This window comes from Macrotis lagotis, chromosome 1 (genome assembly GCF_037893015.1).
Source record: "Macrotis lagotis isolate mMagLag1 chromosome 1, bilby.v1.9.chrom.fasta, whole genome shotgun sequence".
NCBI lineage: Eukaryota > Metazoa > Chordata > Mammalia > Peramelemorphia > Peramelidae > Macrotis > Macrotis lagotis.
In genome coordinates this window covers 746,848,302-746,871,166 of record NC_133658.1, presented here as the reverse complement: position 1 = coordinate 746,871,166, position 22,865 = coordinate 746,848,302, and the positions used below count along the sequence as shown (strand labels likewise).

At 36.8% G+C, this 22,865-nt stretch overlaps 1 protein-coding gene across 5 annotated transcripts in view; it reads left to right on the top strand.

Moving 5' to 3' along the window:
• NTM (neurotrimin) overlaps window positions 1-22,624 on the top strand; it is a 1,385,759-nt gene extending 1,363,135 nt beyond the window's left edge. For 2 of the 5 annotated variants that reach the window (XM_074216284.1, XM_074216287.1), the window contains exons 7-10: window positions 2,631-2,782; window positions 7,995-8,030; window positions 14,272-14,304; window positions 20,986-22,624. In XM_074216284.1, the coding sequence (XP_074072385.1) occupies window positions 2,631-2,782; window positions 7,995-8,030; window positions 14,272-14,304; window positions 20,986-21,086 (322 nt within the window). In that variant the 3' untranslated portion in view covers window positions 21,087-22,624. Of the gene's footprint in view, window positions 1-2,630; window positions 2,783-5,145; window positions 6,623-7,994; window positions 8,031-14,271; window positions 14,305-20,985 lie in introns of those variants that run through there. The other 3 variants (XM_074216285.1, XM_074216286.1, XM_074216288.1) reach the window with 3 other exon arrangements.
• Window positions 22,625-22,865: the final 241 nt, after the last annotated feature.

The window sequence follows — 22,865 nt, the reverse complement described above, 5'->3', positions numbered from 1 at the left end:
CAATTACCAAAATAATCCTAAGACATGATCTTGTCAGTTCTTTACTCAAAAACTATTGATTCACTATAAGAAAAAAAAGTCCTTAGGTTGGAACAAAATTTTGAGGGGTTTTGCATTCATGGCCAGGGTTCCAGACTTTGTTCAAATTATTCCTTTTCAAGTATTTCATACTCCAAACAAATAGGAAGAATATTAATCATTTTCAGAATTTAACATTCCATATTCCACCTCTGGGTATTTACGCAAGTTATCTCCAATGGCTGGGAATGCCTTTACTCCTGATCCCTGTTTCTCAAAATTCTTGTTGCCTCTGGTGCCATGTTCTCCAAGAAACCTCTTCCCCCATCCACAATTGAATTAGTTCTCTACCTCTCTCAAGTACTTTATCTCCTTATTTGTGCACATGCTATATGTGTTCAGATATATTTAATTTAGAATTTAAATTTCTTCATGGAGGGTTTTTTCCTCCATTTTTGCCTGTGGGAACTTAACTATTGCACAGATAGTGAGTGTCATCATCCTTATCTGAACAATGAAGGTATTAGGTTAGATGACCTCAAAGAAACTATTAGATTCTAAATATATTCACAAGTGACAGAAACTTTAAAAATATGTGTTGAATTGAATTTAATAATCTCTTATTTTAGCTAGCTTCCTTGACAAATGTCCTATCTAAGCTCAACTAATCCATTCAAACTACTTCCAGGTGCTTACACCTGCTACATGCACCAAGAATGCCCTGGATGACCAACTTGGCTCTCTTGCCAACTTCCTTACATTTGCATTTCATTTTTCCCCCAGTTATATATATTATATATATATATATATATATATATATATATATATATATATATATATATATATATATATATATATATATATATATATATAGTTCTGGTCATTTATTGACAAATATATAATTTAAGCATATATTCTGAGGATGGACAGAAAAAAATGCTTCAAAGCTGGCAAAAGATTGCCTTAAATCCTTTTTCACTAAATTTTCATATATTTTGCAGAAGTAAAAAAATTACTATTCTTAATTACTAATAATACCTCAAATTGGCATTACAGCAGCTAGATAGCACAGTCTAAGGTTAGGCTTAGAATCAAGAAGGCATCTTCCTGAAGTCAAATCTACCTTAGACAGATTAAGTCTATGACCCTGGGAAAGTCACTTAACTCCATTTGTCTCACTTTCCTCATTTGCAAGATAAGCTGGAGAAAGAAATGGCAAACTACAAACCAGTACAGTATCTTTGCTAGAAAAAACTCAAATGTGTTACAAAGAGCCAGATATAACTGAAAAATGACTGAATAGCAACATTGGTATAACTCATCAAGGTTTGAAAAACACGTTATATATACATTTTCTCATTTGATCCTCACTGCATCTCTGGAATGCATTTGCTATTTTTTTTTTCAGTTTTTCAGTTGTGGAAATTGAAGCTCAGAAGTTAAATTATATGAGCAGTTAACTTCCTCATAGTTATATGACTGTAACTTTCTGTGATAGGATTCAAACCCAGTTCTTTCTAACTTAAGCTTAACTTTCTACCCCACTCCAAGAAGCCTTTAATTGGAACATGTAACCTTTCTTTATGACTTGTAATAATGCAGTGCTCTTTTTTCCTTTTCCTTCTTTATTTAAAATGTTTTTATAATGAAGTGCTCTTAAAAGAATGAGTCTCATTTTCCATAACTTTCAGCCAGGTTCATCCATTTTCCCAGAGACCCTAAATATACCTCTGTAGTATCCATTCCCCCAGGTGGCTAAAAAAGACTTCTCACAAAGGTGCTACAGTATGTGACTTCTTTTTTTAAGCCTAGAGTTATATTTAAGCTCAGAAGGTATGAACAGAAGAATATCCCATGTCTACCTTTATCATAATATTAAGTCCTTCAAATGGATTTCCTGTACATCTTCCATCAACATTTGTCCTATGCCCTTAGAAAACATATCCCATTGTACTTCAGATTTCTCTAGTAGGAAAGATGAATGTCAATCCTTTCCCCTTCCCTTTCTTCCAGATCTGAGGGAGTAGGAAATTACATCAATGATAAAATACATTGAGCTCTGGGAAAGAATCATGCTCATATACAAATGTTCATTTATTCTGTCTAAATATTTTTTCATATAATATTTGTTATCTTCATCATCATCAAATCCATGCTTTAAGTACCTATTATGAGGGTACAATTATTTTAGATGGTATGTATATGTTAATTAGTTGACTATCAAATGTGTAGTTCTTTTTTTAAAGGAGGTATATGAATGTTGATGTGTAAAGGTGTGTGTATATATATATGTATGTTTAAACATACTTATATGTATAAATATGCCTATATGTGCACATCTATGGACACACATTGAATATTATATGTCTGTATATAATCAACTGAGACACGACAATTAATAGTTAATGCCTTCGGAGTAGAAAAATAAACAAAAGCAGAGAAAGAGGAATATTATCAAAGAATATGAACTTATAAGTAAGTAGGAAGAATAATGGTTATGAGATCTTTAGTGGGTGACAGCACCATACATTTCAGAAAGTTTTCTTTTAATGGTGCACTTCTGACCATCTTCCTTCCTCTTTCATTTTCTTTCTCTCCTTTGCTTATCCCAGGCTGATTGGAGGACAGAAGCGAGTGAAAGTTGAAAACAGACCATTCCTCTCAAAGCTCATCTTCTTCAATGTCTCTGAACATGACTATGGGAACTACACTTGTGTGGCCTCCAACAATCTAGGCCACACCAATGCCAGCATCACACTGTTTGGTGAGACAAAACCCCAAGAAGAACAGGGAGGGGACAACTTATAGTGAAGAAAAGGAAAGGGAGGTAGAGACAGAGGGTAGAAACCTTGACCATAGAATCCAAAGCAGTATAATGAGACAGTTGGGAAATAAGAAAGGATAGAAAGAAACACAAACATACACATGCAAAATACTCAATCTAAAGGGTTCAAAGATGGGTGAAATTATATGAGGGAAACCTAGCTGTCAAAATACAAAGTTTCTTCATACAGACCCTGCGATCAGGGTGATAAAAAAAATGTGGTGGACTGAATAGAAAAGAACAGATATTGTATGAGAGACACAGTGATTGGTTCTTAAAATAAAACAAAACAACTCTGACTTGTTCAAATTAGATTCACATGCTAACTGATAAGCAGTCATTTTCCCCAATGTTTGCAATGGAAGGAATATCATCAGAGAAACTTTCATTTGCAAGACAAATCAAAAACATTTGAAATTTCAGATAATTTCACTTTTCATAAGAGAAGATAGTGGTCAATGGAATGCTTTCAGGAATTGTATTTGTGGTAAGGGAGTTGCTTACAAGAATAAAGAATGGTCTGTACAGTCCATTATCCTGATTAATGGTTAAAGTCCATTCATTCATTCACTCATTCATTCAATACATAATAATCAAACACTCAATAAGTTCTATGCCCTCATTGAACCCATGGCCAGCTGTGTTGGTATCTGCATCAGGTGAGTGCAACTCCTTTACTGACCCTAGGTACAACAGCCTAAAGATGGATATTGAGTTTCCCATTGTCCCAGTGGTGGAACAATCTCCAGAAAAGCTATTTAGAGAATTTTCATATTGCCCAGTCACTAGGCAGAATTTCCAGGGGCTCAGATAATTGCTTCATTTTTCCTTTAAGCCTAGAAAGGGGTAAAAATTCTCCATAACCTTGGACCCTACAGGACCAAGTTCTTTATGCCCTTTGTGAGAGTTCTAATTTCTAATTCATTGATTGTTAAACTTTATGGGGAAAGGAAGGAACCAAATGTGAAGAAAGAAAATGTGGCAAAAGGAAAGAAATTGAAAAAGGAAGAAAGGGAAGCTATCATAAAGGAAAATCACTAGTTAAGTGCCCTATGACTTTTTCTTGGTAGTCCTTTCAAAAAAAATTATCAAGGATTCGGACAAAGATAGAGATGATCATGCTTGCCATATTTTCAGATGGCATGAAGCTAGGTGGGATAACCAGTATATTGACCAATAAAATAAAAATACAAAAATGTTTCTTCCATTTAGACTAGTGGACTAGATCAAACAAGATGATATTTCAGAAGGACAAATGTAAAAATAACTACAAGTGCAGAATGAAGGAAGCAGAATTTTACAAGAGTTCTGGTGAAAAGGGCACGGTGATTTTAGTTTATTTTAAGTTCATTATGAGTCAGTAGTGTCAAAAGACAGTCAAAAAAGCTAATTTAATCTTAAACACCATTAAGTAAGGAATGGTATACAGAACAAGGAAGGTTAGAGCCATCTGTACTCTGATTTGGTCAGGCCATTTCTACAGTAATAATACTTTATAATTATTGCATAATAATAGTCCAGTTCTGTCTACCATATTTTATAAAGGATGTTGACAGGTTAGAGTGCAACCAAGAGGAGGTTGAAAAGAATGGTAAGAGGATTAGAGCCCATACTAAAAGATTAGTTGGGGAACTGGGGATATTTAGTCTGGCAAAGAGAATATGTACGAAGTCATGACAGCTGTCTTTAAACCCTTTAAGGGCTGACATTTGGAAGAGAGATTAGTTTGTTAGCTTGACTCCATAGGGCAGAACTAACACCAATGGGTGAAACTTGGAAAGACAGATTTTGGCTCAGTATATGAAAATATTTATTAATAATTAGTGCTGTCATTTGGTTTGGGTAGAGATTGGAAGTCTTTAAACAGATGCCAGATGATCATTTACTTCTCAATGGTATTGTTTCTGTCTCTTCCTGAGGTATATATATTTGACTTGATCATCTCCAACTTACAAAAGTAAGTTGCTTCCCAACTCTGGGATTTTGTGTTTCTATTAAAATCAACTTTCTGTTAAGAGTTGCCAACAGTCCCATACCTCTCAAAAGTTTTCTTTTTTTACTTACCAAAGTAAACTAAACAACTTGTGAAGAACAAGCAGACAGTGCAATTGTATTCAAACATCTCAGATCACAAGTCTACTTCTTGCTCCAAATAAAAAATAGATCATTTAATGGGTTCATAGGGGGGAATAAGAAAATTGAGAGACCCACATTTAGTCTCAGAATGAGTTTATCAGAGTAGGGACAGCTGTGATGAGAGTGACTGTACAACACTTTTATCATCTTTTTTTTATTTTTGGCAGGTGGATATTGACGAACTAAAGGGGACAAGATCTGAGATGAGAAATTGTCTGTTTTCTTCTTGTCTTAGAATAATCCCCCAGTATCTTCCCCAATATATTTCCATTGTTATTTCCTCCTATTGACCTTTCTTCATCCTCCTAAGTCCTCTGGACATTTTGACCAGGATGTACACAATACACCCTTGATGATTTTTCCGACCTCTCCTTAATGACTGATTTCTTTCAAAACAGGGAGAAAATGATTTTTGAAAATCTGATTGGGAGAATAAATATTGAAATCCATATTTAAGGATGCTTTTCTTTTTTTTCCAGAAGACTTATGTATAAAGGATTCTATCCCAAGGCAGACACAAGAAATTAGCATAATATACAAAATTCTGCTGAGTGTAGGTGGATCCCTCATTCCTGAGGTTCTGATTCTCTCTTTCTCTCTCTGGAGGTTCTCAATACTAAACACTGCCACTGTGAAGGCATATAATCCCCCTTGCCAAATCTCACACTTAAACTATCTTGAGTGTGATTCATAATGAGTCATATTATCCCTTTTCTGTTACCATTACACATTTGAATTATCTTGAGTTTGAGCAAGAATATTTACCATGAAGGGTATCCAAAAATGAGTCCATCAAAGCAAAGTAAAAAGAAAGGCTAAGCAATGAGTCTCTCCAGGCCATGCTCTCCAGGACACTATCTCCAGGATAGTGACTATTTTCCTAGGAATCTTCAATTTCTCTAATTGATCAATCAGGTGAACATGTAAACCTCAAAAAATGATCTTCCCCCTGGAAACTGAAATTTAATAATCTCTAATTCAGGTCTTTGTCTCATCTCAGCATTGTGTAAGTTTAGACGTCATCTCCCCAGTTCTCAGAAGCATAGCACTCATTTCTATACTCTTCATGTTATGGACTTTAAAATTGTAAGGTTCCCTGAAAAGGTATCCTCTTAGGTTTGGTAAGTCCTCTAAGTCAGAAAAGGCAAAACTTTGAAGTGTAATCCACAACTTGCTAGGGAATTTCCTTCCATCCCAATCATGGGGAGGTGATCATTTAAAAGAACAGATACAGATGAGTGTTGTTTTCCCTTAATTCATAAACAAGCACACATTATACCAGTCACTGTGCTTGGTCTGAGGGATGTGGAAAGAGCAAAAAAGAACAGTCTTTGCCCTTAAGAAGCCTACATTCCATAGGAAAGATAATATGTGTATGTATGGCATACAGAAAATAAACATTGAACAGACAAGTGGGAAGGAATAAGTGATTGAGAGTACCAGGTTGTGATATCTGAGCTAAGCTTGAAGGAACCCAAGGATTTAAGAGGCAGAAGTGGGCAGAGATGACTCTAGGCATTGCAAACAGCCAGGACAAAGGCATGAAAACAAAAGATGAAATGCTATGGGAGAGAGGCAACAAGAAGGCTAGCTTGGCTGGAATAAGAGTACCAGAAGAAAAATCATGAATAAAAGACTTACAAAAGTAAGCTGAAGCCAAGTTGGGGAAAGCTTTAAATACCAAATAGAAAAGTTTGTATTTGATCATAGAAAACAAAATGCTTCCAACCTAAACAAAGATATTCCCTTTATTAAAAAAACCTTACCAACTTCACCCTCTCCCCCACTCCACTTCCCCAAATTTACACATGGGGCCTGCCCTTTGGGGGCATGTCCTTGATGACTTTTCAAAGTACTCAATTTCCACTGTATTTTCAATGTGATGTTATTTCATGAGTATGTGAGGTCATCTGCACCAAGGCTGGTGCCATCAATGCCTCAGTCTTATGGTTGGATTTTGAATCATTTAAGAGTCATGTAGGATTAGATTCAAGGAAATATCACAGTGTAGGCATGGCTTGGAAATACCCATGTCATTTATTACCTCAGAAAGGGCCTTTACTTCTATATCATTAAGTGAATGGATGCAAGCTTGTGATGCAGCATCTCATTTCTGGAAAATGTCATAGTCTCTTTTTTATGCAAGGCAATGGGGTTGTGACTTGTCCAAGGCCACGCAGCTAGGTAATTATTAAGTGTCTGAAGTCAGATTTGAACTCAGGTAGTCCTGACTCCAGGGCCTGTACTCTATCCACTGTGCCACCTAGCCGCCCCTCATAGTCTCTTTATGAAGTTTGTTTGGTGATATTTTCCCCCTGCAGTGTACCAGCAAGCCAACCAGGTTATAGGCATCTCATTGTCAATTCTTTTATCAACCAAAACCTCTTCCTACCTGATTTGAATAATAGCTTTCCAGTGCACAGCAAAGAGGCATAGTTGCTGTGTAGCCTCCCTTCATGAACTTGAGCCCAGAATGTATCCCATGTACCTTCTGAAGAAGATGGTACCTGAATACATGAGCCAATTAAGTCCTAGGTACTTTGAAAGGGAACCTGGAGATCTGCTCCCAACTCAATGAATTTCAGTGTCCCTGCCATGAGAATTTTTAGATTCCTATTGTTGGGTTTGTGGCGTTAAGGAGTGGTAGAAAGGGATGCAACACAGGGGCCTTGGTCCTTCACCACCAACTCATCATCCCCACCTCAGCAAAAGCAAAGGGCAAATCCATCTGCAATAAGAGGAAGTGGGATGTGGCAAAGAGTGGAGAGTGGTCACTCCCAGCAGGAATGAATGCCAAGCTACAAATTTGTGTGATATGCTCATTGTTTCTCATGCTGCATTGTGTTCATTTTTCATATCCTTGCTGTCTCCCCTTACCTCACACCATGTCATTCCTTTTTTATTCAATGTGTTGTGAGGCTGTATACAAACTATATATAATCAATATATAGCTACTGTATATAAATATATATTGTGTTTTCATTTTTCTCTTCCATCTTTCCCTCACCTGGTTTAGAAATTAATGAGCCCACAAGCTCAGCTTTGTTCCAAGGTCAGTATTGCTCTTGTTTTATGTTGCCCCCTTCTCTCCTCTTCCTCTTTCCTAAGCGTCCATTCCCCCACCCTGCCATAGCCTGGGATTCCCATATGTGAGATTGCATGGAGGATGATGGAAGATCATCAGAGGGATTTACAAGGAGCTTGGTGGGAATTCCAGGGAAGCTCCATTTCCAGGCTTATTTATTCATTTGTTTGTTTGTTTGTTTGTTTGTTTTTGCTTGGTGCCAGCACAGCCACAGGAAGGGGAACAGGAAAAGAAGAAATAGCCTTCTCTTCTTGGGTCCAAAAAAATGAACCTAAGGAAAAAAGGAGGAATAAGTGGGAAGTGGTAGGGGATAGTGAGGCATTTGACAGTTCTGAAATAGAGAACTAAGCAATTGTTGGACAGGATGCTAACAGCATCTCACCAACAGGGTCAGAAATACAGCATATATGGAAGGGTCAAAAAAACTCCACAAGGGCTTTTGACCTCAGACAAACACATCAACCTCAGGGGTTTGATCACAACCAGGTTCTCCAAGGGAAAGCTAGGGGAAAAAATCATTACTCGATTGAATTCTAAAACAAAACACAACAAAACCAACCTCTGAATCAATAAGATACAGGCATTGTGGTTTGTCTTTATTCCCCTCCTCTCAAGATGTCAGCTGAGAGGTAAGGTTCCCCTCCTCCTGAGGTTTTAAAGGGTATATTAACTCATTTTCTCATCTCCATTCCCCCTTCCTTTTCTTTCCACTTTCCTTGCATGACTATTGCATCTCTTTTACCTTCCTCTCTGTCATTTAAGTCCCGCTTGATCTCTTGCTTGGCCCCATAATCTCTGATGGTAGGTGACCATTAACTTCAACTATATACTGGATTAACAATAAACATGGAGGGCTAATATGCTAAAATATGAAGTGTGTGAGGAGCATATGTATGTGTGTATATGTGCATGCATGTTTGATTCTCTGTTCAAAGGGATGACATTAATGGCAAAGTCCATGAAGAAAGACTGCTTTATGTGGAAATGAAGTGGAGAAACTTTGGTCTCCTTTTCTGACTTATTCACTCACACTTTTTGTCTTAATGGGAAAACAAAATAAGCAAAAAAAATTTTTTTTAAAGCATCCCAAGTGACTTACAGGACAGAGAGATCAAGCTGAAAAATGAGAGAACTCAGAAGAGGAAACTAGATAGACGAAAAGGAGCACTAGAAAGACAGGGTGATTGACACAAAGTAGACAGTCAGGGTTGGGGGTAGATCTTTGTATATATTGCAGTCATCTATAGACTGGTACACAGGATGGAAAAATGAAATACAAGAAAATGATGAAAGAGTAAAATTTATGGAAGAGAAGCTTTCAAGGGGCAAAGGTAATTGGTAGAATTATGTAGAAGAAGGTTGAAGAGATGAACCAGTCAAGTAGATGGATATTTCTCTTGTGCTCATGAAGAGGATTGGTATTTGTCCAAGTTAATTCTGAACACATAGCTTACTCTCTGGAAGGTTGGTTTTTTTTTTTTTTTTAGGTTTTCGTAAGGCAAATGGGGTTAAGTGGCTTGCCCAAGGCCACACAGCTAGGTAATTATTAAGTGTCTGAGATCGGATTTGAATCCAGGTACTCCTGACTCCAGGGCCGGTGCTTTATCCACTGCGCCACCTAGCTGCCTCTCTGGAAGTTTTTAAAGCCCCTTTAAAGTCCATGGTATTTAGATAGACAGTATTCAGAACCAGTTTGACCTCAGCCATACTGAAGGAGTATTTTCTGGCAAAGCTGTCACAAAATAAAACATTCCTCTGTGAATCCTGGACTGGATTGGAAGGATCTTGGTTCTATTTTTAATCCTACCACTATTTTACCAACTGGGTGAATGTGAGTAAATCATTTAACTTGAACTCAGTTTCCTTGTCTGTATAAATGAGGAAAATGCATAAGGATCTCTTTCAGCTCCAAAGTTCCGTTATCTTCTAAACATTCTCTTCCTTTTTCTATCTTCAAAATCCTTCTGTGACTGGGTATATGGGTAATGGTAAGAATCCTGGGACTCTAGGGGAAAAAACTGGGAGAAGATTGACCAGAACTTCCTTTTCTATTAGCATTCTAAAATTTACAAAGGCAACTCTGTGAGACTGGTGCACAAGTATTATTTTCCACATTTTAGAAATGAGGAAAATTGTATTTCAGAGAGGTTAAAGTGAACTTTTCCTGATCACACTACTTATTCCTAAGTTGCAGAACTTGGGTGTGAATATGACTCTTTCAATACTCTTTTCTCTTTAACAAGGTTGACTTTTATCTGCTCTTTTCACTTGGAATTTCTGCTGGACCATGGAACTCCACAGAGAGAAAGAGATAAGGATATAACATGTATATATATATATATATATATATATATATATGTATATATATACACACACACACACTTTAAGGCCTCCAAAAACCTTATATACATTTCCTTTTTTGATCCTTTGAACAATCCTATGGAATAAATACTATAAGAATTATTATTATTCCTACTTAAAAATGAGGAAACTGAGGCACCAGAAGTTCTAAGTGGTTTCCTCATGCACACATACAACCAGGAAATAGGGTACTACTTGTAAGCATTTGGCTAGTGTCTGACATATAGTTGGCATTTAATATTGTCTTCCCTTTCTATCTTGTATCCAGATCTACAGTCTAATTCTGATACTGTCCATTTTCAACCAATTTTCTATATTATAGAATTTACCTTATTAAGTGTAGTTAAGTTTATTGATTATTTTTTGGTTGACTCAAAATAGACTAGAAAATCATGGTTTTCTTCAAAGATATCTTCAAATCATGTTCATCTCATTTGGGAAATATAACATAGATTTATCTGAATATGAATCAGAGAGGCTCCAGATGGCTTAACTTTGGATGTGAGACTCCAGGTGCTTTTACAGCTCAATGCCCAGTGGAACTAGAATATTCTTGATAAGAGTATTCAGTTCCTCAATTTCTCATTCTTCACTGTCCCCCACACAAATACAACAGATTGTGAGCCATACACTCCCATTAGTATTTGGTGGTATAAGATTTCTTGAACATTATATAAGAAATTCTGAAATAGGACTATTTGCTATTCAGCTCCTCCAGTAGGTCAGTTTTCTGGGGTCCTCAGTATTCATTCACCATCACATTGCCTTTGTTCCTTCTCTCTAAGCATTGTCAATTTTGAAGGTATCAGCAGGCAGGGGAAGATCTCCTGATTAAAGCCTATGAGTCTTATGGTGACCATCAAACCAATTTATTACAGAATCTGAGACCAGTATATCTCATGGACACAGCTACAACAGGGAGTTATTATCAGGGTTTCCCCATGGAGGAGTGAGGAGAGTTAATTGGATGGGGCACTCTAGCAGTTAGCATTTCTTTGGCACATGTGTTAATATTACAGGAATTGGTTCTTTTCCTGGGGACTGAATATCTTGACATGAAACAAGACTTTGGGACTTTTCACTTCAGCAACCATTCTTGGGCTAAAATATAAGTCAGACATGACCTTCCAGGATTAGAAAGAGAAGTAGAAAGAAATCCCTCTGAAGTCACTGGGGCCTTGCAATTCAGCATCATTCTCAAGGAGAGGTTTATTTTGGCAGTTCTTGTTTTATTTGTGTGTGTGTGTGTGTGTGTGTGTGTGTGTGTGTGTGTGTGTGTGTGTGTATGTGTGTGTTTGCCAACCCCAGCTAGGCTTCATCCTGTAGTTAATGAGAAGGCTGAAATTATAATTCATTCACATTCTTGGCAAGAGAATGTATGTTGGAACTGGCAGTGTCATCTCTCCTTAGTAGCCAAAATGTCATTCAAAGGGCTTTGCAGATGACCAAAGCTAGCTAAGAAGTCCCAAAGATCCTCACAGTCTTTGAGCCCTAGGCATTCCAACATAACTTAGCTTTATATGATAGTTTCTGATGCTCATCATTTAATATTTCTCTTTGTATGGTCTCAGCCAAAAGAAACAGACTTAACTAATAGCATGAAGAGGTTAGGTTAGATATAATTTTGGCAAGAGTTTAATTTTTCTAGAAGAAAACTCTTTAGCTAATGGAACTATAATATTGTTACTAACACTAGCCCAAGTACAATTAGAGGGAAAGTCAGAGGCAAAAATAATTAATGTTTTTCCCAGTCTCAGTAGACACTAAAGAATTTTACCTTTCTCTCTGGTCTCTCTCAAACTAAGGCTTCTGAAAACCAAACCAAATCACACAAAACAAACAAACAAAAATTCCTAAATAAGAAGTTTCTTTTTCTCAATGCCTTTCTATTTCTTGAGGATGGAATACAATAATTTTTTTAAAAACTAACTTTTTTCCAATTGCATGCAAAGATAGTTTTCAATATACATTTTTATAAGATTTTGAGCTTCATATTTTTCTCCCTTCCTCCACTGCCTCCCACTTCTCCCTGATAGCAAGTAATCTGATATATGCTATACATATAAAACTATGTTAAACATTTCCCTAATTATCATGTTATGAAAGAAGAATCATAATAAAAGGGAAAAATAAAAGCATGACAGGGAAAATACATAAAACATAAAACAAATTTTTAAAATTAAAATGGTAGACTTTGGTTTGCATTCTGGCTCCTTCAGTCTTTCTCTGCATATAGATGGCATTTTACATCATAGTGGAATAGAGTATTTTTTTCTTCTTCTTCTTGCTCTCTAATTTAACTATTTATTTATTTTCATCCTTATGCACATGTATTTTGATAAGCTACAAAATTTCCTTCCATCCTCTCTTCCCTCCCACCCTCACTCCCCAGCAGCAGACAGTTATTTTTGATAAACATATTTATAGATTAGTTATTTTTCAGTATGAGAAATTAGGATTAAGAGAAAGAGATATGTGAGATAATTTTTTATAAAATATTCATCAGATTCTGAAGGATTGTGTTCTTTGTGTGTGTGTGTGTGTGTGTGTGTGTGTGTGTGTGTGTGTGTGTGTTTTATTTTGTTTTGTTTTTCTTCCCTCTGGATGGGGATAACATTGTCCATAGCCTATCTAATACAGTTGTCCTAGCTCTCTGAACTGCTACAAGGAGATGCTTCCATCAAGGTTGTTCATCTCACAATGTTGTTATTGATGTGTACATTTTTTTCTTGGTTCAACTCCCTTCGCTCAGCATCAGATCCCATAAGTCATTCCATGTTTCTCTAGAGTATTGAAATAGAGTATTATCCTTAGTGGGTTTTTTGTTTTATTTTGTTTTGGTTTTCCTTTTTAAATGCTTTCATAGATTGAGAGCTAGAAGGGACCTTAAAGGTCAGAAAATGCAAATCCCCCATTTTTTCAGATGAGAAATGAAAGCACAGGGAGGCTGACTGACTTGCCCTGGTCACAAAGTCTCAGGCAGAATTCAAATCTAGTTCTTTCTGCTGAGGCAGTTCTAACACTCATTCCTCTATGCCACTCACCTGCTTCTAATTATGTACCTTTCCGTTGCTTCCTATGGACTCAGTCACTATTTCACTGGGATTAAGCAGAGGGAAGATTGTCTCTCAAATAATCATGTCATATTTCCAACAGGATCAAAAGAAGACTCTCCTCTTCCTTACTGTAAACTCACACCCTTATGCTTACACATTCTTCAAATCTCCATTTACCTTATGTTCTGGGGATTAACCCTGGGGTATTTGTTTCTATAAACTTCTATCTTTTCCCTTGCCATTATCTTCTTCAAAAGTATAGGCTTATAATTGTACTATGACAAGACATCTTTTGGTCAGCAGGTAATCCTGTAGGCACTGACCCTACTGAAATCATCTTGGTTCTCTTAACAAATTATCTCTGGATCAAAAAGGTTCTTCACAACTTAACCCAATAACCTTTTCATCTTCAAAACATTCCCTCTGCATATTCCCAGTAACTCACTTTCTCCCACTAATATTCTTCATTATAGGAAGAGTTATATATGTTAGGTTCCTATCATCAACATGCTACAAAGAGATGTGATAGGCTAAGACTTTCACTAATAGTCTAATAGGAAAGTTTATTCATTTAACATCATTTCCCATTTCCCAGAACTTCTGAATACCCCTAATAAACCTGAGGAGACTGAGGAAAAGGGCTATATTGTTGATCATTTATTATCTATGCATTTGAGGCAACAAAGTGGGAAATGAAGACTGATCTGACTTAGGAAAGTTTTTCCCCAAAGAAATCTGAGGACAAAATTATCTCTTTCAACCTTAACAGTGGCTTGTTTTTAATTTTTTAGAAGAGAAAACTACAGCCATGACACCTTGGAGAGGTTAGTATGCTTCTTTCTTAGGCAATCACTGCCATGGGGAAGGGTTCATGGGAATTCTCCTCAACTATCTCCAATCTCTTCTCTGCACAACTTCCTTTCTTCTGTTCTTTCTATGTCGAGCTAATCTGGGAAGCCAGCCTGGTGAAAACACTTCCTGGAACCTAGATGTTTTTTTTTTTCCATGTGCTCATAAAAACTAATCCTCCCGCACTTACAGATTTCTTGTTCCTCAGGAATCCTTGCAACCTTCCCCCATTTCCATCACTGGGTCTCAGCTTTCTCACAGGAACCTAACTGATCTTGTTGCTCTAATGTAATACTCTCTGTGTTTCCAGAGTCACTTCCTATCTGACCTATACACCAAATCTCCCTCTTTTCTTAATCCTGAGTGCTTTGGAGCAAAACTCTCAAACTTGCCTTTGCATGCTGCTTTTCAATGATTCCTTTTCTTTTTCTTTTTATTTCTAAGAGGGCGAGGTGGGAGGGTGGCATTGTGATGGGGGATAAAAAAAGGGAATTTCTTGCATGAGTCACTTGACTAAAACATCTTTTTTAAGGTCCTCATAATTGCCAGATGTTCCTGTTGGCCACTGATGCTCATAATCATTGTAAAGAACTCTGAGTGGTCTGGTAATGAAAATCTGTGGACTGCTACACTTAACATAATATTAGCAACACTTATGGTCATGCTGGATAGGAAGCAATGTTGGGTGAAGAATCATAGCCTCCTTCTATTGGGTGAATCAAAGGCTTCATCAGCTGTATCTGGCAGAAGATAAGTGAGGCTTCTAGAACCATAATATTACTAAGCAAAGTTTGGCTCCTCGCATAAGAGACCCTGGGGAAATGTCATACATTTTTCAAGTCAGGCAAGGAAGAATTTAGGTGAATCATATTCTCACAGTACAAAACTACTAGAGAGATTCAAAGTTACTATTATTCCCCTCTTTTTTCTGTCCTTACCCTGAAAATCTGAGAAAACCTCAAAGGTCACCTTCTAGAGGGATTCTACCTTTTCACAGCTGGATGTATATGGACTACTTTTTTTAAAATTAGGTCTTGGGTTGGTACAAAGTTGATCTCTTGGGATTGCCCTACATGTATCTGTAAGGGCAGTGGCTCCTAGATGAATACCAAAAGAGAGGAGCAGAGAGGGAGGAGCATTTATTTTTTTTATTTTGTCAAAGATATTTTAACTTTATCATCTCAAAATAAGCTTTATTCCATCTACTATTTGAGACTATTCCAGCTTCAGAAATTCCTAGACCCCTTCCTCATGGAAATTCTTCCTCATGAAACTATCTAAGGTACCAACCAGGTATTCCTAGAATTTGGCTTCCTTATCTTTAGTCTGATTATTTTCAAAAACTATATTTGATGGTGCTAACTCCAATCATTAAGTTCTTTGATATTGGTTACAGAAATAAAGAGCTGAACAGCTGACCAACCTCTTCATAATCTCTTTAATCTTTTTTGGAACACCCAAATACCTATTGTCCTTCAGTGTACTTTCTTGCTTGTTCCATGAGGTCTATGCTCTTTGCCTGATAGAAATAATGGGATAGTTTGTAAAATATATTGGATATGACCATTGAAATGACCTCAAAGAAATATTTAGAATGACTTCACCTGGACAGAATGTTCTACCACAGACTCAGAATCTTAGATTTGTAAGAGATCCAAAGTCTATCTGAACATGAATTCTTTCTAAAACAGGAAGAATGGTCAGTGATGGAAAACTCTAAAGAAACAGTTCCTAGCTTCTTTCAGACAACCCTAATTCTTAGAAAAACTTCTTTATGTAGAGATGATCTCTCCCTCTCTGCCACATTACCTCTATTACTCCTGATCCTTTTTTTCTGGGATCAAATAGAATGAATCTAATTTCTCTTCCAAATGATGATGCTTCAGATATTTAGAAAATAATGACCTTTTCCACATGAATTCATCTACTATTCTACAAGTTATTCATGATTCCTCTACATCTTCAATTGTAGATTAATGAAAAAAGTAGATTGGGGTGAGTGTATTGATGGCCCACAATAAATGTAATTCAGGGAATTTGGTGTATAGATGAAGAACTTTAAGGGGGATTTGGAGAAAGTTGTTGTTTTTTTCTTCTTCACAACATAGACTCCCCCCCACTTAAGACAAGTTTTAAAAAAAAAAACATGACAGGTCAAGATTCTTTCTTGCAGTATTTTTGTGGTGCATCCCAGTGGGGAGTAGAGCCACAAGGAACATTGATAGACACAATAATGAAAGAGAACATAGAAGGGAAACAACAGCCCAAGGAGCACACCTGGCAACCCCCAACTGGGCCATTGTATGCCTATGGTGGGGGGACATTTGCCAGCTTAAGAACTTCCTCCCACAATGTTAAGACTCCCTGGCCTGAAAACATGGTTTTCAGCCTATTTTTACACGATGACCAAACTATCCCCTCCTGTCTTGCACAACCAATTGGGAAATTTCCCCAAAGAGGGTTTCATCAGGCTGGTCAATCTTCCATGAGGAGCAAAGAAACAAGAGGAAAAGGCAGGATCCAGAGCACTGGGAGTTATCATTTGTTCTTTTCTCATTTTATAGATTTCCTTATGTCTATTCATTGTTGTAAGGACTGTCACTGCTAAAGATCAAGAGGCATGAGCTTGGCCTCGAAGCTGGTTTTGTGCAGAAATGGATACATATGTGAGTGTGGGCTGTCAGGCAGAGACAGAGACAAAAAAAAAAGTATTATCTGTAGAAACTTATTCCTACCAATGGCAGGAGTTTCCAAATCGTGTTTATAGGAATTTCATTTATATTTTGAAGATTTTTGGTCTATGAGTTTATAAGTGTGGTGACCTCCTGGAAAGGGCATTCCCACTACCCATGTAGCTCAGCAATTCAATCCATTATGCCATTCTGTTCTGTGGAGCATATTTAAAATCTAACTTGTCCAGTGTACATGGAATAATGGTAGATTTGATCAATAGCTTTTGTCAGAAGCAGACATGGAATCTATACTCCCATATATTCTAAGTTCATATGGACTCAGAAATGGTTCTCAGCCTCAGGTCCAAGCAAGGATCATGGAATGAATCCAAAAAAATCATAGTGTCATTTAACTGGGAAAAACTAAACAATCTTCATGGTCCCTAAAGAGTGGATATTCCTTAGGATGGGTAAATAATTAGTATATAGAATCAGAGATTATAGTTTCTAGAAAGAGAGCCAGAGATCATTCATCTTTTCTGTAACTAAGGAGAATCCCTTTCAAAAATCTTTAACAAAGTTTCCACTTAAAAATCCTTGGTGATTGGAGACTCTTCAGTCCTTTTCAGCAATGCTTAAGACAGTTATATTAGGAAGTTGTTTTTTCCCTTATATTAACTTAACTTTAGATCTTCATTATCCCTTGTTCTACATACTTCGGTAAACAAAACAAGTTTATTTCCTCTAGCACATGACAATTTTTAAAATACTTAAAGACAGTTATCCTGTGCCCTCCAAATCTCCTCTTTTAAACAGTGACAGTTTCTTCAAGCTGAGGTACAAATGACATTGTTGATAGACTTCTCACCATCCTATTGTCCTCTTTTGGATACAATCCAGCTTGTCAGAATCTTTCTTAAAAAATAATGTGCAGAACAGAGCACAATCTCTCTCAGAATACAATAATACAATAGCACTATCTCCTCCCTTGTTATAGACACTATGTTTCTATCAATGAAATTCCCAATTGAATTAGATTTTTGACTGCCATGACACATAGTTGTCCTGTACTAGATTAACAATTTTAAAAAAAACCTCTCAGATCTTTTTTTATTGTTGTTGTTGAACTGTTGTATAGGAATTTGTCTCTGCCATGTGCAGTTATTTTTTAAATATCTAATGATAAGATATTTCATTTATCCATACCAAATTCCATTTTAGTAGATTTGATCTATTGAATGGTGTCCAGATATTTTAAGATTATGGGTATGTCATTCAATAGCTTTTTTGTCATCCACAAATTTCATAGATATGCCAGGTATATCTTCATCCTAGTCAGTGACAAAGAAGGCCATAGAGTTGCTCTAGTAAATATCTCTCTCTAGATTACATTAAACATCACTGTTTGGTGCTAGTCTTTTAACCATTTCAGAATTCTTCTATAAGATATATATGTGTGTGTGTGTGTGTGTGTGTGTGTGTGTGTGTGTGTGTGTGTATGTGTATGTTTAAACACATTATATATGTATGTAGATATAAGTATAATATAAGTTTGTGTGTATGTATCTTGTTTATAAAGATAGTGATAGATTTTGTCAAATATTGACCTGAAATCTAGATATTATTAGTCTTACAGTATTCTGATCTATTGTTGCTCAGTCATTTCAGTCATATCAGACTCTTTGTGAGCCTATTTAAGGTTTTATTGGCAAAGATACCAGATGATTTGCCATTTCCTTCTCTAGTTTATTTTACAGATGGAGAAACTGAGGCAAGCAGAGTTAAGTGACTTGACAAGGGTCATATAAGTAGTGAGTACCTGAAGTCATATTTGAACTTAGGTCTTCTTGTTGCACTTCCCAACTGTCCTATTCTCTGATCAATTTTTTCATTTGTTATATGAGGATAATGCTTTTTTTTCTTTATTGCCTCTCACACATTTAAATTGTGATTATCAAGTGAAATTATTTTTGTTATTATTATTATTATTATTATTTTATGTTGAATTTAATAGAAAGACTCTCAAATTGCTAAGTCCTTGGTTCCTGGACTATCCCAAATAAGACTCTGGAGAAGTGCAAGGATTAGTATTAGTTGTTGGGTATGAATTTTCCCCAAAGCATTAAGGGTTTACTATAAGGAATAAGGATTATTATTATAAGGAGGTCAGATTGATGGAGCCATTGGTCCACAGCTTGAAAAATCTCCAAACTTAGTCACTCAGATATGCAATTAAGGCCTGGTTTGGCCAATATTGACCAAAACGCATGTCCCAGATCACGATGCCACTAGGATTTTGTTTGATATCTTACTTGATCACTAGCTTGCTCTTTGATCCTTGCTTTTGGGAGATTCAGCTTATTTTGATATTATAGCAAGTATTGCAGAAGTCCCTGTCTGAGCAGATGACTCCAGTTAATTGATAAACAAATTACTTGAGATTATCACCATAAAATTACCACCCTGATGATTAAACCATCAAGAGATAGGTTAGCTTAACTGTGCTGTCATAAGTTTGTCATCATAAAAATACCATAATGGTGGTGTTACTGTAATGTTGTGGTGCCTTGATTAAATGGGAAAGACCTACATCTAAAAGGCCATGGTCTCTGACTGTATCCAGACCAACACCAGAAGTTCTATTTTCTATACTATCAGGACATTGAATTAAGGTAGTTCTTGAAGAGGCAGTGAGAAGGATGTCTTTGTACAATATTCCCCTCATTCAGTCAACATAATGTACATGTCATGTCATCATTCATTTGATATAATGGTCTTCATCAATTAGAAAGAGCAACAATCATTATTTGAGAATCTAAACTTTCACACTAATATAAATGCATGGGAGTCTGATATGTACATGAACATCTTTGGTTCAACAGCTGAAGTAGTTGACAAGATTATATATGAGTATTTGGAGTATTTGTGTTTATGTGAAGAAGACAGGTAGAAAAAAAGGATCAGGTGATCTTAAAGTCTACACTGTCAATCCCTTTCCATCTCTTATTTGACACTCTCAATGGAACATCTGTGGGATTGAAACCATGTTTCCATTTTAGGAACTGAACTTGGTCCCCTTCAGTGCTGTCTCAATTATTGTAGCAGTTTTTTATTCCTTGTTTTAAAAACATCTTGGTGGTTACTTGCAAGAATTTTGACATGTTTTGCTGACTTGGTTCCATTTATTTTCTATATGGGTTAGTCCCTATCTTCCTGTCAGCATTGCTTTCTCCAGATGGGGAAGTGGCCAAATTTTACTGGTGGAGCCTTGGCGGCTGGTCTGTGAAAAGGTGATTGACAGTCCCCTCAGAGTAGACTGTGGCAGCAGCAACAGCAGGAAGACAGATTGGCTTTTCTCAACAGGTGTTTCTCTAAAAAACAGATTGGACAGCTGGATTGTTAAGTGAATATTTAAGATGACCTAAGATCAGCAGTGATGACAATAGTGATGAGGCCATGTATGGGCTCTGATATTATTATTATTATTATTATTATTATTATTATTATTATTATTATTATTATTCTGGAGCATGGGTTTAAAAGTAATCTAGTTTCTGTTTTACAAGATACATTATATTAAGACTTTAGCAGCCACAATGCCTTCATTCTACTTTTCCCACACCATTAACTTTCAGAGTCAGCATTCCTCAGGAGCACAACCAAAGTTGAGAGACCTTCCTTATATAGAAATTGGGATTTGGGGGAGGATTAGATAATCTTTAAATTACTTCTCAAGTCTAAACCCTACAATCCTAAGAATTGCATCTTCTATTCAGGCCTGTCCCTGCAACCCACAGAACAGTAGGATTTATGGGAAGCTTATCTTGGAAACTGTGTGAGATTAGTAGGGGTCACAAGTGATTCCAAAGGTCAAGTGGGGTACTGATGCTCAAATATGAGCTCCTAACACAGGTTGGGGCTGTTATGCCATTTCCTTTCCAATTTAAATTAGGCTTCTAAAAATATTCTATGTTCTTCCCACAGCCCCTGGTGCAGTCAGTGAAGTCAACAATGGGACATCAAGGAGAGCTGGTTGCATTTGGCTCTTACCCCTACTCATCTTGCATCTGTTGCTTAAATTTTGATGTGAGTGTTACTTCCCCATTGGGGAGCAGCCTCCACCACCTGCAACCACCAACTCGACAGCAGCAAAAAGAGCATATGAGTTTTTTTTTTAAAGAATTAAATGAAATTAAGATAAACCAAGCCTAATGTGATTAAAACAAAATCTAAGGGAAAGGGCAACTGGGGATGGGGAGGGAAGAAAATTGCCTTGGAGATATTTAGGCACAACTGCTTCTTTTCTTTAGCCCCAAATTATAAGTGCACACTCTTGGCTTTGGACCCACCTGCACGCTGCATTACGTGGCCTCTTTGTTTCCATGGTGGGCAAAGGGTCAGCTGCTCTTCCTATTCTGATGTTCCCTTATCCACCACAGAAGACTTCTGAGTTGGATATCCTAAACTCTACTGGTAGATCCAGATGTGCAGACCCAGATGTTCCTATGGAGGACCTCTTCACAGACATTATGTGTGGTGAAAAAGTAAAAGAAAAAAATCTGCAAAACAACCCATTGACAACAATGATCCCGCTAAACACAACAAGAAATATATTATTACATGTTTTTCATTTTACTACATGGACATCATGGATAATAAGGGATTCTGATTCATTATTAATTTTATTAATTATATTTTCTGATATGAACCTAGAACCGTTAGTGCAAAAACAAAAGAAAACTTTAAAAAAAACATGCAAAAAGAGGTGAAAGAGAAAGTACGTTTATTAAACATTAAATAGTGTTCTTAACTAGGTTTACAAGTGGTGGAGCATAGCACCGGGCATTAACCGACTGGTGAAGATTCGGCACATCCACCAAAAAGTGATTTAACCAACATCTCTACCAGCGCTACAGATTTCTCATCCTTACTTCAGCGTTTAACGCATACAGTAACTATGCTATCTACAAACTGTTTAGAAATGGAAAGAGTGATCTCAATTGTATGATGAGTTTGTTAGCTATGCTTCTTTTAATGATACATATATATGCATATATATTCCATGTGTATATGCATATATATTCACACACTTTTTTTTTTGTTAATAGAGTACTAGTCATTTTCTTTCTCTGCAGGGTCCTTTCTCAGACATTACTGCATGCTGTATATGGCGTTAGCTGTGTGTTGGTCTTCTAAGAGATGATAGAGTTTACTGGTAATTGTGTAATCAACTTCTGCCTTTTTTATTTTCTTGGGTTATTTACATGTCGGAGACATTTATAGAAAGTAAAAAAAAAAGCAAACAAATGAAAATGAAAACTAACCAGATGCAGCATCTTTTTCTGGGTATGGGTCTGTGAGGTGAAAGCCATCACAGGCAGCATGTTTCCCATTAGCCCCTAGGGTACTGATAAGAACCAACAATGGGACAAAATGAGAGAAAGAGAAAGAAAAAAAAGTAACCACTTGCTTTAGCCCTGTGTGGGAATGAATCTGTTATACTCTTGTGGTCACTGGAGAATTTAACTCTCTTGGTTCATTTAATTTAATTTTTATTTCCTTTTTTGTGGATGAAATGGAAGAAAATGACATTTTTAGGTCACCTTTTTTCTGGGAGCTTGGAAAGCAGAGAGGCCTCTGGGAGGGTTCCTGGATGTGATGAGGGAAGGTGGGATTTGGGGCTGGGGAGGGAGGGGGTTGTCTCTGACTTGACATTAAAAAGTGTTCCATGTCCCTCTTCAGCTTGGTGTGATACCTCTTTCTAAAGTTGGGGGGGGGAATTTTAGGTGGTGAAAGAATGTGTAAGATGGGCAAGGGAGGGGACTGATATGGATGCTGGCTTGTCTAGTGTCCTCATAGGTGGG